Genomic DNA, 16,216 nt, shown 5'->3' with positions numbered 1-16,216 from the left:
AGGAAAATGGCGAGTTTGGAGTAAATTTTTAAAATTTCAGTAATACATTCAAATTGTTAATCCTATGCAATACACGGAGAAGTCAGATTACAGAATTGCAGCAGATGAAGAATTGGCAAGGGTTACAGAGCAGAGGTAGAGATGATTGAAGATGAAGAATCGAAATTACAGAAATTATGCTGTGATTCACAAGCGTAATTTTAGTCCAGTGGTGCATTCAAGGCCTTCCGAAGAATGTGCACAGTGCCCAATAATGTGATCTTTTGGATCATGTTATTATTATCATCAATTACGGACAAGGAAACATTGCAATCCAATGAAAATATAGATATGCGTTGAAACGACATGCCGAAGAGTAGTCTTTCAATCGCACACACACGTTGGTTTTAAAAATTTAAACAATAGACATACACGCGGCACAGGGCACACTGAATGAAAAATTTACCATGATACCATAAAAGGACAAGCGATGAGTATGGAATGGTATGTGCCGGATAGGCCAGGTCGACATCCTAGATCGTGGCTCTGTAATCTCGAGCGCTGATTGGTATTTAACATTTCGTATATCCTGCAGCCTTTTCTAGTTCCATATTCCAAGGATTACTACGATTTGGAGTACTGTGTGCACTAGGGCTGCATTTAAAACAGAAATCAATTTAAAACAAACATGTTTTGATTGTTTTTTATGTTTTTTTAAGCCACAAATATTCAATTGTGACGTCATAGTGGATTGACATTGTCAATTGAAAATATAGGGAAAATATAGCTCCTTTGACGAAATATATGTACTATTGCTATTCAACAGACTATTTTGAGGGTTCCAACCATTCCATATCGATATACGTCGGCTATATCGGGTGGTAATTGTCCGTAAGCTCATACAACATGTCTTTTGTGTAGTATTTACACAATTATTGCACAATTTTACAATTACAATTTTGTATTTTTAAAAAAGGCCTTTTTTTTTAAGACACTGTTCAAAACATGTTTTAAGCAAAGTGTTTTAAAACACCGTTTGTTTTAAATGCAACCCTGGTGTGGACTGAGGTGTATACAGTTACATGTTTGGAGTAGGCGTTAAGGGTGTATCATTCCAAAAGGTTGAAGAGCACTGAACTAGGCTAAAATCAACGAATGATATTCCACGATTCTAAAATCATGCTCACTTGTAGATCGGACTATCCGTCATGACAAATATGTTATCACTGTGTCCGGAAACGGCGATTCTGATACGCTTACGTATGTCCGCATATCTCCTTTGAGGGAACGTTATACGGATGTTCAGCATAACCGCGCGTGTATCAAGTTCGAACTCATTTTCAAACCATTTCCCCGGTACCTAGGCAGTGAAGAAGATGATTATCACGTATCGACTAAGCAGTTAGCAATAATATTGTACTGTGCACTTGCCTCTTGACATCACAAAAATGAATTGCTGTAGCTCGAATCGTGATAATTAGTGCAAGTTTTCGTGGCACCTAAATCGCCAGAAAGTTGCACTCAATTTTAACAAAAGTTGCAGTTAAAAGGTGCATTTATAATTTTTGTTGAATTATTCGAGTATGAGATACTCGAAAGGTTCCGTTGTATACCTAGTTCCTGCAGAGCTGTCAAATTTGTTACTTTGCCATTTAACGAACGGTCTGTCAAAACCGCAAAAATTACATTTTTCCCCGGCACACAGCAAGAAAATTACGCAATGCGGAATTAATTTTCCCCAAAAAAGCCGAACAGCATAACGATAACCCCTCCTCCTAAAACAAGTCAAATAACACAAATATCCAGTTCGCGGGTCATTTTGTTAACAATTCAATTTTTGTTGACATGCAATTCAAAACTCAGCTTATCCGATATTATTCTGGTGTGGATTACGCGTTGTAACGTAATCGAAATCGACCCTTTCATCGGAGCAGGGGGCTGTTAACCAAGGTTACGTGTACAATTGAGGTTACGAAGCACCAGAGACCGCAGTTGGACAAACAGTGTCAGGCATAGTTGTGAAGAATGTATTGCAATTCACTTTGTTATGTATATATACAGCCCATAGTTTCACCAAAACGATACTTATATTGAGTAAATTTTGGCATGGTTGTATTGATATTATAATGTCACGGACATTACAACGACATTAAGACGGCAAATAAGGGTATATGAATACGCCATTCTGTCTACCATGATGTTGATAATGGAATTATAACCATATTGAATAACCATATTGAAAACGTAATGATAATGCTGCCACCAAGTTCATAAAGAATTGATGTTCGGCTGACCGGTTCAAAATGCTTTCCAAAGATGTAAATTGACTTGTAAATCGAGCTGAAAAGTTAACGCCGAGTCACGATTCATTTCATATCTCTCGTACATGGAGTCTGAGTCAAATCAGCTCAAGACTCGAGTCATCCCAACCCTGCCACATGACGGTTTTCAGTGCATGCATTCAACATATAAGTTACAAATACGCTGTGCGTAATTCCATTGGCCATTGGCCAATGCGGCGGGAAAATTTCATGAAAGTTCACTACTAGTTCTAAAATTGAACACTGATATAATCATTCGTTCGTATATTATTAGTCCGTCTGTTCGAACGTCTCACTCACGCACACACAGGACACTCACTCACCCACTCATGTACAGAGACAAAAAGGCTTACAATATATGGCAGCCATACGTTATATTGATTGATAAATTATGTATCCGCTTCACAATATCATTTTGGTTAGGTGGAAGTTATATTCAATATATGTACGATATTTTGTATGAAATCGTCGACGGAAGTCGCAGTTCCGGCATAACTTGTTAACTTCATTGGGCAGACTCACCTTAATTTTGAAAGTAATTGGTCGGTCTGCGCTGTCTGAAACACGGGCGGTCACCTGATCATCATTTTGATGACTTCGTCTCGAAGGCTATATATCACATGCAAAATGAATATGATAAATGGGCGAGTCAGTGCTATACAAGAAATACTGATATGCTAATATTATGAAATATTTTGAATATTTTGAATAAATACAGGAGAAATGATTACAACAGGTCGTGCTCCATGATAATATAACGGATAGCCTGTTCGAAAAGGATTAAAATACCGCCGATTGATTAAGTCACATTCCTGTAAAATCTTAATCTGTCTAAAGATTCAAGATTTATGCATAATGCAGGTTATCGTCGTTGTGGTTAATGGAGGGTATATACCTGGACAATGGACTTTCATTCATTACCGACTAGCTTCACGATTTTCGACGTGTATTTGATTATTGACGCGAGTTATCGCACAGACGACTGACTAAGCATAAATAATATCATTGACATATGTTATACCGGCTTCGCACTATACCTATAGCAGGGAACGGGGACCTTCTTCGTCAAAAGAGCCATATTGACCCTATATTTCCAATTTTTAATCCCAAAGAGCCAGACAAGGGTGTCAACTAACGGCTACGTCATAATTGAAGATTCGCACGACATCGAAGTTCACTACCTCAGATTCGTCATTTCATGGTATACCATTCGCACCTGCATCCGCCCCAGCCCGCACTAAGCATGCAGAATGTCCGACATACTTTAGCTAAGCTATGCATCCGTCGAAAACCCTTTGCAAGCTACATATTTTTAACTGTATTTCCATGAGAGCAATATGATATTCTTCGTAACTTATTAGCATGTACTTGTACAGTACATGTACATTTACAGAAAAAAAAAAAAATTGCAGATAGTACTGTAGTAGAAGTGTGAATCTACTGTTGGTTCTTCAGTAACACGCTGCTTAGAATTAAGCGGCTGTTCAAGCAATCCACGTATCACCCGCGCGGTTACAGCCAAGGGGCCGGGAGCATGTGGCTTACGAGCCATATAAGGCTCTTTTAATGATATAATCTGGCTCTCCGAATTTGGCACTTAGTCCGATTCTTTCTATCAACATTTCTGCAACCTATTTGTAGCTCCCCCAAATCGGGATAATGACTTTAGCGACGGAGAATATTGTTAGCTGGTACCATACATTCGTGTACGGAGGAACCAGTCGGTACGTATAACTGGTATCATTAGGTTAATTTTACTACTGGATTCTCAAATTCTTGGTCGGTCACAAAACGTTCCGTTACAAGCCTGCATGGAGATGTTTATAATTTGAGTTACAGGGAAGTTCATTTCGGGCCTATGGTCAAGAAGACAGCGTGCATTTAAAACTGCATTGTGCCTCTGATCAATGCATTTTGCAATTCCAGATTTCAAGGCACGCGCTGTCGGGTTCGACGAATTCGCGAAAGTTTATTGCTTGCAGCTGCGACAGCAATATTGTTTTGCAATTATAAAAACTTCGTATCGAACTCTGCGGATTCGATTTCTCCGGTACAGACCCATAAATTACATGAAGGTACCGTATTTGCCCAATTATAGGAAAGGAACTATCATATTAAACCTATAAATGAGCAAATATCAGCAGGAATTGTTTGATATAGATGTCTAGGAATTTGAAAAGGTAATTGTTCTAGCCCCATAAAATCTCCATCCCCACTGTCTTGACTTCACGTAGTCTCGTCTCGTCAAGAATGATGAATTGGGTCGCTATGGAATTGTACAACAAATCCATGAATTAGATGTGAATTTAGTGTAAAATTGAAAATATATGAAAAAGCCAAATCATATCATCAAAGGAGCCATATATTGCCCGCGAGTCATAGTTTCCCGACCCCTGACTTATAGCATCCTCTAGCAGATTTCTAGACATTCAGTCGCCACTTCATTAGGGATTCCGCGCCGTAGTACTAATAGCGAGCAATGCAGATTACTCGATGCTCAAATCTTAAGTTTTGATTCCATCCAGAAATTATAATTATTGTCGAGGTGTAACTATAGCATGATTTCCCTTGCTTCCATTAACATGTTTACATTCGATACTTTAGTATAAATACAAGGGGCACATGTCAATTGTCAGATCCTTTTTCCCACTTTTTTCGTATAGTAAGTGATACTTAAAGCAAAATATCCGAATTCAAATCGAAACAATGAGTGATTTAACGTTACCCAGTCCATTAGTCTGGAAACCACCCGCTTATCTGTCTTGACCCACGCGGTTCTCCATATTGTTTGTGTACAGTAATATTTACCTGTCAGGATTAACTTCGATTGTGTTTTGTTATTTATGTGAATGCTCAAGTCGTTGAAAATGGGAGGGGTTTTACGTATTCCTGAGAACATCATCTGAACATTTTCTGATATTCCCGAATGACTTCTAAACTGCAATTTTGAAGGTCGGGTTATCTAAAAAGTAATCGCACATTGCCTAGAAAGGAAGCAATACGCTTACACGGGAATAGTGAAAATGCAATCCTGGTACTTTTCGCATATCAGTCATCAACAACCCATGACATTTCGCCTATTTTCGGAGGCTGGTACATGCACGAAACATGAAGAAATGTTCCTATTAAGTTTTGTGTGCTTGTTGAACAATATTGATTCACGAAGCGACACGTTTTTGAAAACGATGTTTTATACTAAGAACTGCATGAGGTTTGGCTGTCTGATTTCAAATTTTATCCAGTGATCGCCACATTAAAATGATCCTGCTATTAGGAACTTCATTGTAATATAAACATGGCTGTTCTGTTTGGACTTGAGTTAAAAGGGGGAAACAAAAGATACGGTTTAGAATTGTCGACGAAATGAGCGGCCCGCGAACGCGAACGTGCAGGGACTCATGTATGTGCTAGCAAAGTGATATAATGTGAAGCAAGTTATATATTGTACATGAAGTACGATCTAATTAAAGCATGAGTGGTTCTCAACCACCGGTCCGTGGCAAGTTTGCTGCCGGTACGCCAAATATATTAGAATTTTTAAACTAAATCCAAGAATGCAAGCAGTTGGACGCTTTTCAATTAATTAAATAAATTAGACCACAAATTTTAAATAGATTTAGATTTTTTAGAAGTTTGGAATGTATTTTTCTGCATGATGTCGCAATAGAGAGTACAATATACATGGTATACCGTACTAGATCGTACGCCACAATGCTTCAAGTGTTGTACGAATGTGTTTAAATGGAGCCTAGAACTCGTTATGTGAACGCCACGGAGACTTTTCAACAATCCGCGTTAAATTTCGACAGTAGGATTAACCGTAATTTGGCAGTATAAAGTTACCTACATCTCTCGTGATTAAATGTTGGATTACCTTTGATTTTTGAAGTTTACCAGTCCGCAGCATTTATTTTGAAGTTTGACAGGTCCGCAACGTCAAAAAAGTTAAGAACCACTGATCAAACGAACCAGTGCAAAACGACGAGTTTCGTAATAGCGAGACATTTAAAATTGCTATAGTTATTCGAAATAGCCCGAACACTATTGGCAAAGCAATCTGTTGACATAAATGACTAATTATAAGACAAGGTAACCTTGCCTTACCTCAGGGATTTCTAATTCTAGAAATCCCCGCCTTACCTATAACGATTACGATAGAACTAGCCAGCTCTTCTGAATATCCCGCTATTTTTAATGTCTAGGGATCTCGCTATTATGATATGCGCAGATTTGACACTCATTAATTTGTCCGGATACCTTCATAGAAATATAGATTACCTGGATATCAGCGAAGATATTAGCTGTTGCGCCGCCGTATCCGTGGAGGTTGATAGCTACTGTTTCGTCGGCGTCAATGCGAAACACTTTCGGGTGTAGTATAACATGATTAATTCTGAATAGAAATGAAATTTCGTGGGAAATAAAACCATACGAAGACGCCCAGTTGCTCACCCTCGAATTCCTTGTAGATATACCAGCAGAGTCGACAGTTTCAGCAATATGTTATAATTCCGCATCATCTCAATAACTCGACTCCCGCATAGCAGTAGCAGCTAGACAAAATTTCAGTTTACAAATGCATCGACTTCAATCGCACTTGGGTGTTATGTTTGACGATCATGGTTTTTGAAAAGGTATTGAGGAAGCACTACAGTCGTGTTGGTGATGACGAATATCATTGAAAATCTGAGAGTTGATTGGTATTGTCGCCGGGAATCTCATATAAGCCTACTTGTCAGACTTGTACAACGTACAAACTTATAATCTGTAGTTAGTTAACGGTCAACTAACTACTGTTCTTTTGAGTAGTTCTAGCTCTAAATTGAGGATTTTGAAAAGTGGGTAGTTCTAGTTGTAGTCCTAATAGCGCGTTTAAGAAAATAGTTTCCAATTGCTATAATAATTCCACAAAATCAAAATCTTCCGTTGCTTTACCAAAATTTCGACGAGCACTCGCAAAGACCAGACCGATGTATTCTTTTGAGTGAAACACCGGTTTCTATAGCTGCGCCAGATATCATCTCAAAAACAAGTTACACAGTCTAGCCAACACCCCAATCAGACTGATTCGCTTTTGTGATACAATAAGGTTATCAAATCAAGATCGTTCCCGTACGTCTGATGATTTTCTTTCATTAGACATCGATGTTTATTATTTGTAATTGATTGGTCGACAAAGCACGATTCGCTGACTTCCTACATCTAGTGTGTTTCGTTCTGGCTATTGCGTGATTGCGGGCAAAGCTCACAGCAGAGAGTCACTTAAAGATTTACAAACGGAAAGTAGAATATTCCGAGCAAACTGTAGAGCAAATAATTTTTGAAATTAGCAAGTTGCATGCTCGTGTAGTGCTGACGTTCTTTTCATGTTGCTAGCATCATGCGGAGAGTGTTCAGAAGTCGAAGGATTTCAACCAAAGACGTTATATTGCCGTGGAAAATTGTAATACATAACAAAGCCCACAGTGCAGAGCCTATCATCGGTTCGTTTAGGACCGCGAACCTCCAAATTTCAGAGATTCGCACCCTCAACGCGAACGTGAACCTCACGTTCACACCATCCCTAGTTATACATTTTCCATGCCCAGTTCACCTAGGTCCGAATTTTCCATGTGCCGAGTTCACTGGTGCAACCGTGCAATTCGACATAGTGTAAAGCGAGACGCGATCTCCCGCTGAGATGGAGTATTCATTCCAATGAGAAATAGTGAAATGTCCTGCTGTGCGCCCGTGACAGTATAATCTCTGGCTTGAACTATTGCGGGTGTTGAACTTTTGGATTAATTCCGTGATGATTAGTGCAAGTTTTTGTTGCAATAAATCGTGAGAAAGCTGTACTTATTAATAAAGATTGGAGTAAAAGTCGCATTTTTTAGAATTATTAGGGTATGAGATACTCGAAAGGTTCCATTGTAATCCAACAGTTTAAGAATTGCAGGATATCTGCTTGTTTCATTTCTTCTTCGCTATTCAATCGATGATGCATACACTTGTATGTTCTTGAGGTTTCAAACCTACATGACAGCATTTCGCTGTAAGCTCCCGAGCTCCCAGAGCAGTCAAATTCGGTACTTCCCACGTGCGAGGCCACCGAAAATGACATTTTGTCCGGTACGCAGCTAGAAAATAATGCAATGCGGAAATAATTCAGTTGGTCCATCCATAAAAAAGTCAAATACCATACCCTAAACATCCTAGGTCTGCAAAATTGTCCAAAGGCAGTGCAGCAAAACTCAGTATCGGGGACTTTGCCAAAATTATTAGCTTGAAAAGGCTGCCCAGTGAAAATATAATTTTCGGCGGTATCGTCTGGGCGTCCGTGAAATGGGATAGGACTTGAAATTTAAACGACAGTGAATCAATGAAACGATCTATTTACACATGGTTCAGGCACTGTCGTGCTTGACTGGGGTTGTTGAACTTCAAGCTTGCTTACCAGCAAATCAAAGAGAGAACCATACTAGAAATAGTTTTTTAGCAAATTCTTTTTATATCACTCCTTTACATCTTGCGCAATACTTGATAAAAGTTACATGATAAAATAGAGAAGGTTTCAATAAGTTGCACTGTAAAATTCCTCCAAACAGCTTAAGACATCATGATACATGAGTATTTAGGAAACTCCCATAACTTGTGAAAAAGTTGCAAAAGTTGCATAAACTTGCCCGAGTGAGGATGATGCCGGGCGTGACAGGCCATTGAGGCCAAGCACAAACAGAATACGATCCCAATTCGCCAAGAAAGTGCAGAGGCCACTTCACTAAATTTTTGAAACCGCTGACTAGTGTTCAATGGAAATGAGGGTAATGGTTCCCTTTAATTTATGTAGAGTCAGCGCACACTCACCAACTTACTGCGCAGACTCTTGAACAACAGTGTGTATCGACTGAAAATAAGGTCATCACTTCGGATTTTTTGTGCGCAGCGTGGATTTTCCGTGCGCAGAGACCTTGTCAGCACTGCGCATTTGCGCACGTGAGCAGCTTAGAAGGAATATTGGTATACCAATACTAATAGTGACCTGTCTGATTTGCAAGCAATTGTAGTGTAGAAAAACTCAATTAAGTGGTCATGACTATTCGATTTCGAATTCGAAGAGCCATCTAACGAACTGTCACTATAAAGAAAGGCTCTGGAAGTGGTTACACATAAGCACGAGGCTTGATCAAGGAAGCATATGTGTTCATATGAAGCGAAGCCACTACGATTTAAACCCTTGTGTCTTAGATTCAAAAGGCATATTATACATGGTAGATGACATAACCTTATAAGAAATTATCTGATTTACACACAACTTTGTGCGTTTATACGCAATCTGTACAGATGCTCGATTCAAACTATATTCCTTGAACCTTATTTCTCAAACTTTATGATAGTGAAAAATGTCGTGGCCCCCTTATCGTCATATCACAAAATGCAACCAGAATGCTAGCAATTCCAACGGATAGTTTTATGGCATGGAAGGCTATGACTGTTGATGAGAGAGTTCTCAAATATGAAATTCGCTCTATACACAGAGCAATAACTATGAATTGGAGGTAAATCGCGACGGTCGCGAAAAATATTTTCAGTTGACCGCAGCTTCGCGTCCCCTTCAGATGCTTTCCCGCCCCCACAAGTGGGCGCCCAGTTTGAGATCCACTGCCTCAATCAGAGAGACCTGGTCGATACTCAGTATAAACTACCATAACCGGTTCACGACTGACTTCAGTAAACAAATGTTTAGGGTGGAAATCATAAAGTTGGATTTATCGATAAAGTCGATTATCATATTCATCATGATTAAACAACCCCGGATTAATGAAGCCGGTTGATTTCAGTGCATAAAGTTAGATTTACCAAACCGTAACAAACTAAAAATAATAGGTTATCTATAAAAACTGCGTAGGCCTACACTGCGTAACATTCCTACGCGCAAATGTATTCTAGGTGGTGGCTTCATGAACTATGTACCCACCATTGCAGAGCGATATATCTATCAATATTTTATAATCCACATCTTCGCTGTACATAACTGATTACGCACGACTTTCATTTCGCGATGATGATGATGATGATTTTTTATCCCCGCCCTTAGTGTTTCAAATCTTGTTGCAATGTCGGCTTTCAGCAATCTTTAATTGGTTGAAACAACATCGGTTAGAGTGAGGATGGCCGCTAATCACGTGCACCGACTTCTAATTTACGAATTAGGATTTGGAAACGTATGACGTAACAGATTGAAGCACAAACAAAAAACAAACAAGCAAACAACATCTGAACTTAAATACGGAAACAGATACTGGTAAGTTTAATTGCTGTGGCATAATTTGCTTTATTGGCTTTATTTTGAACCTGGATTACAGTACAGCAGGGGTTTTCAACTTCCCGTGTATAACGGACCAGCTTCTACGTGTCGGAGGTTTATCTGGGCTCCTCATCGCCGACCTCCCTGCATAGTGCATAAGCGGTGTCGTACGAAAAGCCCAGTCGGATAAAGTGAAGTCAATCTATGAATATCGGCGGCAGCAGATACTGACGTGGACGCACGGAAGAGAGAGAGTAAAAGATGGTGAATGCGTGCGAGACTGGAAGTCGTCCGCGAAGCGTACGAAAGGGAAAAAGATCATCGAACGTTTCATGTTCTGGGCACAAATGACCAAATAGGCGATAAGTGCCAAATGCTGTTCAATAAAAACAAAAGACTGTATTTACCAGTCGTACACGGGCGTTTAATACATTTTTATGCATTCCAAAGCATTAGTGAACAGCGTTCGTAAGTTTGAAGTTACAGTTTTCTGTGTGAATTAGTCATCTTCTAGTTCCACAAGTCAGCTTTGTCAAGTTGATGTTTTTCGCTCGTATAGCGTGTTCTGTTCGTCGGCGCGCGTTCTTCATGGTCCTCGGCTCGGTATAGATAACGTTGTCACGACAGCGTAAGTCAGGGGCGGGCAACTTCTCCGGTCGGCGGGTCGGATATGGCAAGAGCAAGTAGAAGTACTTGGCGGGCCGGATTACAGAATGAATGTGTACATTCATCGCGTATTTATCCACCTATATACATGGAATCAATCATATATAATGTAAACTTCCAGTTTAAAGCAAAGAGACCAAATACAGTTTTTATTGAATTTATTGACAATAGCTGTTGAATTCAGTCAGAAATCAGGGATCGGTCAAAGTTATCAACAAGTTCTCCGAACTCTGGCTGCATGTCGTATGTAGAAACCCATAGTAAAGACTGCATGCGAACATCAGTTATCTTGGAACGCAGCCTTTTCTCGTTAATTTTCATGGTCGAAAATGTATGCAGAGCCGAACAGAGTAGTTTCATGTCCATCTTTCTCGGGTTGGCAAACGTGGATTCATTCCGTGACGCATAAAATTTGTCAACAATTTCAGAATACATTTTCACTTCAGGGTAGAAATGACTCTCAGCGGGTCGGTCAAAATCCCTCTGCCGGCCGTGTGTTGCCCGTCCCAGGCGTAACTGAGTCTTTTATTAAAAACAACGACGATGCTCCTCGGGCGGTGACTAAATGCGAGTGCCACAACAGAGTGCAACACAACAAGAGGTAGCCTATCATGCTAATCAACGAGGGTAATGGTAATCGAATTGGGGTGATCATGGTAATCATTGAGCTATACGCTAGAAGGGTCCTCGATAAAAGCTTCTTATTGCAGCACAACTGTCCCCTCCCACGTGTGCCCTGAATTTCCTATGCAAAGGTGTCCACTAGGGTTGTTCAGAATTGAGCGACTTTCAAAAAGTCATAATTTTCGGTCCGTTTCCCATGCCTTATCCCGTAAAAACATATTCTAGTTACTTTTTTCTGTAATTCATCCCTTGTATCTGTGTACAGTACATGTTGAGCTGGAAGAAAATCGACTGCAAATGGGGGATTCCCGTAAAATTTGAGTGTCGCTACTTTACCTAGCCTACTAAAATGTCATAATAATGTCCGGGTTTAAGCGGCTGTTGTGGTTTGGCGTGATGCAAAACATCACTGCATATATTTTTCCGAATTCAGGACGCTATGTTCATATTGCCCACTGCCTTTGAATTCCTCAAACTTACCTAAAACTTAGCATAATTATGCACGATTCACCATATATAAAAAAGAAGCTGCAAATGCAGCATCCAATTGCACAGCGACATTGTAATTATCTTATATTCTTCAATGAAACGTAAGAACTTAACAGGGAAATGGATAACAAAACAACATTAGAAGATATGGAATAATTTGACAAGCATTCAATAACAATCAGGTGGATGAATGGTTGATTTTTCCAAGTTTTGAAATCCTTGTTGGAGATCTTCCACGGCTTGTAAAAGACAGGCTTGCTGTTTTCTGTCGTCAGGTATGTACATATCGTGGTCGGGATTTAATTTCATCATATGCGCTGCTGTATCGTTAAGTTCTTGACCACTATTCACCAATTCCCTCGGACGGTCACTAAAATGCGACTACCACAACAGAGTCCAATACAGACTCGAGTCAACTTTTTCGTATGACGTGACTCGTGTCACTTTACAAAAATGACTTGACTTGACTTGACCAGCGCTTCAGAAATGTGGATTGACGAGTCAAAATGTGCAATGACTCGAGATCACTCGTGACTCGAACCCAACACTGGATATTACATCGTATTACCGCGGTAATAGCTAATAAATACCCTTAGATTTGAGTATTATAAATCATTCAGGATCCAGGTTTGTTTGTTTCGGCGTATTCAGGCGTTTATCTACTACCATGGTTGTTTACACCAAGCTGGTTTCCTTGATTGTTGTTCCGTAGCTGTCGACTTGTAACACGACCCACTTCTGGGCTTTTATAAGACACCGCTTACGCCCGGATGAGATGGCGAGAAGGAGCCTAGATAGACCTATAATACCGGAGTCGACCTCGGTCGGACACGATCCCGGATCCTGGAGTTACAGCTGTGGATTATACCACTACGCTATCTCGCCACTCATGATACACGTTGTACGCAGTGTATAATAAAAGTCACAGTGGACCGCGGTCGAAAAAGGTTTGAGAAACACTGACCTACATTCAATAATGGCCAAAAGGGGAGTGTCATAACGAATTGCATGTGCGAGTTGAGTGTGTGATGATACCTCCAGCGAAAGCAGATAGCCAGGGTTAAGAACTACTACATTATGGTCCAGTGCTTCTCGACCTTTTTGGCTTCGCGGACCCCTTTTGACCGTCATGGACCCTCGCGGACCCCCTCAAGTTTTAGTTCAATTTTAGCTCTATTATGGCGCAACCTTCATCTGTCTTGTGCAAATATGAATTGTTGACTAGTGATAAACAGCAAAATCATGATTTTTCTTGAAAATGACATCATACTATTTATGTAGAAATTGGTAGACTTTTATTATTCCAAAGCTAATTTTGCTGCTGTATTTCTTGAAGTACGTGGTCGAGTCTTGAAATTCCGCGGCCTCGTGTTGATATGAACGAGGAGTTCCCAAAACCATTTCCGCAGAGATAGATGGAGGCTAATGCAGTATTAACGCATAACGCTTCCGACGATACTTTTGGTGTGATCGCAACATTTATGGCACCAAAATGAAGAAACATATATTTTATGAACATATCACGTCCAGCATCTAGCGCAGAGACGGGGAACATACGGACCGCGGGCCGGATTCGGCCCGCGACACATTTTGATCGGCACGCAGAGAGTTTCTACCGTCAAAGTAAAATCCCAATCTAATATTATAGACAAATTTTATACGCCAAAGAATGGAACCAAGTTTTCCGTCCTGAGAAAGACTGTCATGAAACGACTTGTTCTGTGCGGGTTTACATAAATATTTACGAGCAAACATTTTCGACCATGAACAATTGAACATTAGCAAGACAAGGCTGCATACCAATATAACTGGTGATATAAATTTCAGGGTTGGTGCGTAATGCTTTCATAGCAACGAAACACTCCTTGTTCATCAAATAATCAGCTTGTCAATAGGGCATCCGCAACAAGAATGCGCCAAATCTGATTGCCGAGCTTTAAGAGCAGGTATATCATCGTCCGATTTATGACGAGTGTCAGCCGAAAATATTCGGGTTCATTTCAATATGAATATACGATTCAATTGTATATTGAAGTTCTGTACCTCCAAGAAGCTGTTCAAATAGTGGTTATGTATATCACAGAATAAAATTGACTTCGTGGCGAGGTTTCAATCCCTGCATTGGGACAAATTAGGGAAATACTTCGGAAATTTTTATTTCAAACGACTGATCACTAATTTGATGAGACTGACAACTTCAAATAGAGCAGACATTACAAAGTCACCCTGATTGACGTTACTATCTCCATATTTTTATTTTTTCAACAAACCCCAACAAAACGTCTCCAAGCAGCAATATGTTTGTATCAGCGGGTTATTGGAAAATTAGCAATGAAAATGAATGTCCACACTACGATGGTTCATGTCAGTCCATTATTATGATGATATGAGTCATGAGGTTTAAGCAGTTGTGGTGTGAAATTGCCTCATGCTTTCTAAAATTGAAAAATAAAATAACCGTTTTAAAAATTTAGTGGTCTCGCGAACCCCCTGAAATTCCTTCGCGGACCCCCGGTTGAGAACCGCTGTTATAGTCATTAGTGCTGCAATGTGAAAATCGATTGGATGTAATCAAGCGCTAATGCAACACTACGTAGTGATCTCGGGTTAGGCTTTCTGCAGAGTTTCTTGCTGAACAGCGGTGCTTTGGACAGCTTTCCATTTTAGAAACGACGACATGGTCGAAAAATTCCACTTCAGGAACTAATTGAAATTGATTGATTGGAGAGTGCAGCCGGTAGCGCAGCGACGGGCACTTCCTGATTTCTTCATGGTCAATTTCTATTAGTTCCCGGAGTGGCCCGACAAGCGAATTACAAACTATGAGGCATTTATATGTTCCGGCATTCCTATATGTAGTGAATTCGAAGGAGAGTATTTGCCAGGAATCTCATGTCATTATATTTGCTTAGGAATTATGACTTATCTTCCTTCTACCAAAGAAAACTTCAAATTTTTCTTCGCTGTAGTTGCGATTTACTGTTTGTCCACTTTTTAAGATGCGTACCATCAGCTCCCTGAGAAAAATAAACACATCATTTGTAAATAAAATGGCATTTCAGCGCCGTTCATCACCGCTCCACGACACAGCAAGACTTCTGATGTTTCGGCCAACATGCGAGTTCGCGAAGTGTGTTACCAAATAAAACATTAGGCGAAAATGACCGCCGCGTGTTGACCGATAATATCAATATATATATTGCCAATTGTACATTGTCCGTGCATATAGGCATGTATGGAATAGCCCGGCGCTTGCTATCTGAAGTCACCAACTCATTCAGCTCTGTTAGTAACACATGATTGAGAGAGGATGAAAGAGGAATAGCATTATATACACATACCAATATTAGACAAGATTCTTTCGTGAATATGAAAATTATTCGCACCGGGCGCGACTTTATAACTTACACAGAACCCCTATAACAGTAAAACGTGACTTACTGCTAGTGTCAAAAAGGCCCGTCGCAAAGGGGGGTCTTGGGGCGAGGCCCCCAGAAGTTGTGTTTATGATCCTATGGGGGCCCAACACCAACTTTTGGGGGCTGGTGAAGTACTGTTTCGGACCTGTATATTGCATTGTATCATGGATCACTGAGGGTTTTATTCTAGCAATCTACCAGCACCTATATTTGCGAACAATTGAATTGACAGAAATGCAATGATTGGCTGGTTAAATACAGTTATGAACCTCTAAAACAGTGGCACTAACGACGATATAAGTTGGCAAATTTCTATTCTCCCTTTGCCCTCGTCGTAATCTTCAGTTGACTCTACGCGTGCGTCGTGAGGAATACAATAGATTTAACTGTAAACGTGGACGTTGGAATTTTTCTATATTATTATAAAATGG

General features: G+C 40.0%; 2 protein-coding genes across 3 annotated transcripts in view; both read right to left on the bottom strand.

Moving 5' to 3' along the window:
- The window catches only part of LOC145442453 (A.superbus venom factor 1-like), a 160,987-nt gene extending 154,076 nt beyond the window's left edge, over positions 1-6,911 (bottom strand). For both annotated transcript variants that reach the window (XM_080320365.1, XM_080320364.1), the window contains exons 1-4: positions 6,753-6,911; positions 6,579-6,693; positions 2,823-2,909; positions 1,167-1,339 (exon numbers count right to left, since the gene is read on the bottom strand). In XM_080320365.1, coding sequence (XP_080176491.1) covers positions 1,167-1,339; positions 2,823-2,909; positions 6,579-6,693; positions 6,753-6,820 — 443 coding nt within the window. In that variant the 5' untranslated portion in view covers positions 6,821-6,911. The remainder of the gene's footprint in view (positions 1-1,166; positions 1,340-2,822; positions 2,910-6,578; positions 6,694-6,752) is intronic.
- An 837-nt stretch (positions 6,912-7,748) lies between these two features.
- On the bottom strand, positions 7,749-10,352 carry LOC145442584 (uncharacterized). The gene is made up of 3 exons (XM_080320533.1): positions 10,258-10,352; positions 8,485-8,635; positions 7,749-8,419 (listed from the first exon to the last, which is right to left on the bottom strand). The coding sequence occupies exons 1-3, from the start codon at positions 10,310-10,312 to the stop codon at positions 8,182-8,184; spliced, it is 444 nt and encodes a 147-aa protein (XP_080176659.1). The 5' UTR covers positions 10,313-10,352; the 3' UTR covers positions 7,749-8,181.
- Positions 10,353-16,216: the final 5,864 nt, after the last annotated feature.

This window comes from Botryllus schlosseri, chromosome 7 (genome assembly GCF_051294905.1).
Source record: "Botryllus schlosseri isolate E-star chromosome 7, Bs_hap1, whole genome shotgun sequence".
NCBI classification, from domain to species: domain Eukaryota; kingdom Metazoa; phylum Chordata; class Ascidiacea; order Stolidobranchia; family Styelidae; genus Botryllus; species Botryllus schlosseri.
Note: the sequence above shows the minus strand (reverse complement) of the source record. Positions and strands in the feature narration are given on the sequence as shown.

Coding starts and splice junctions, on each gene's coding strand:
- LOC145442584 (XM_080320533.1), bottom strand. CDS start 10,312: ATGTACAGCGAAGATGTGGATTATAAAATATTGATAGATATATCGCTC. Junction 8,636..10,257: donor AGATATATCGCTCTGCAATG/GTGGGTACATAG, acceptor TTAAATTTCAAG/TCCTATCCCATTTCACGGAC. Junction 8,420..8,484: donor GCAGACCTAGGATGTTTAGG/GTATGGTATTTG, acceptor ATTATTTTCTAG/CTGCGTACCGGACAAAATGT.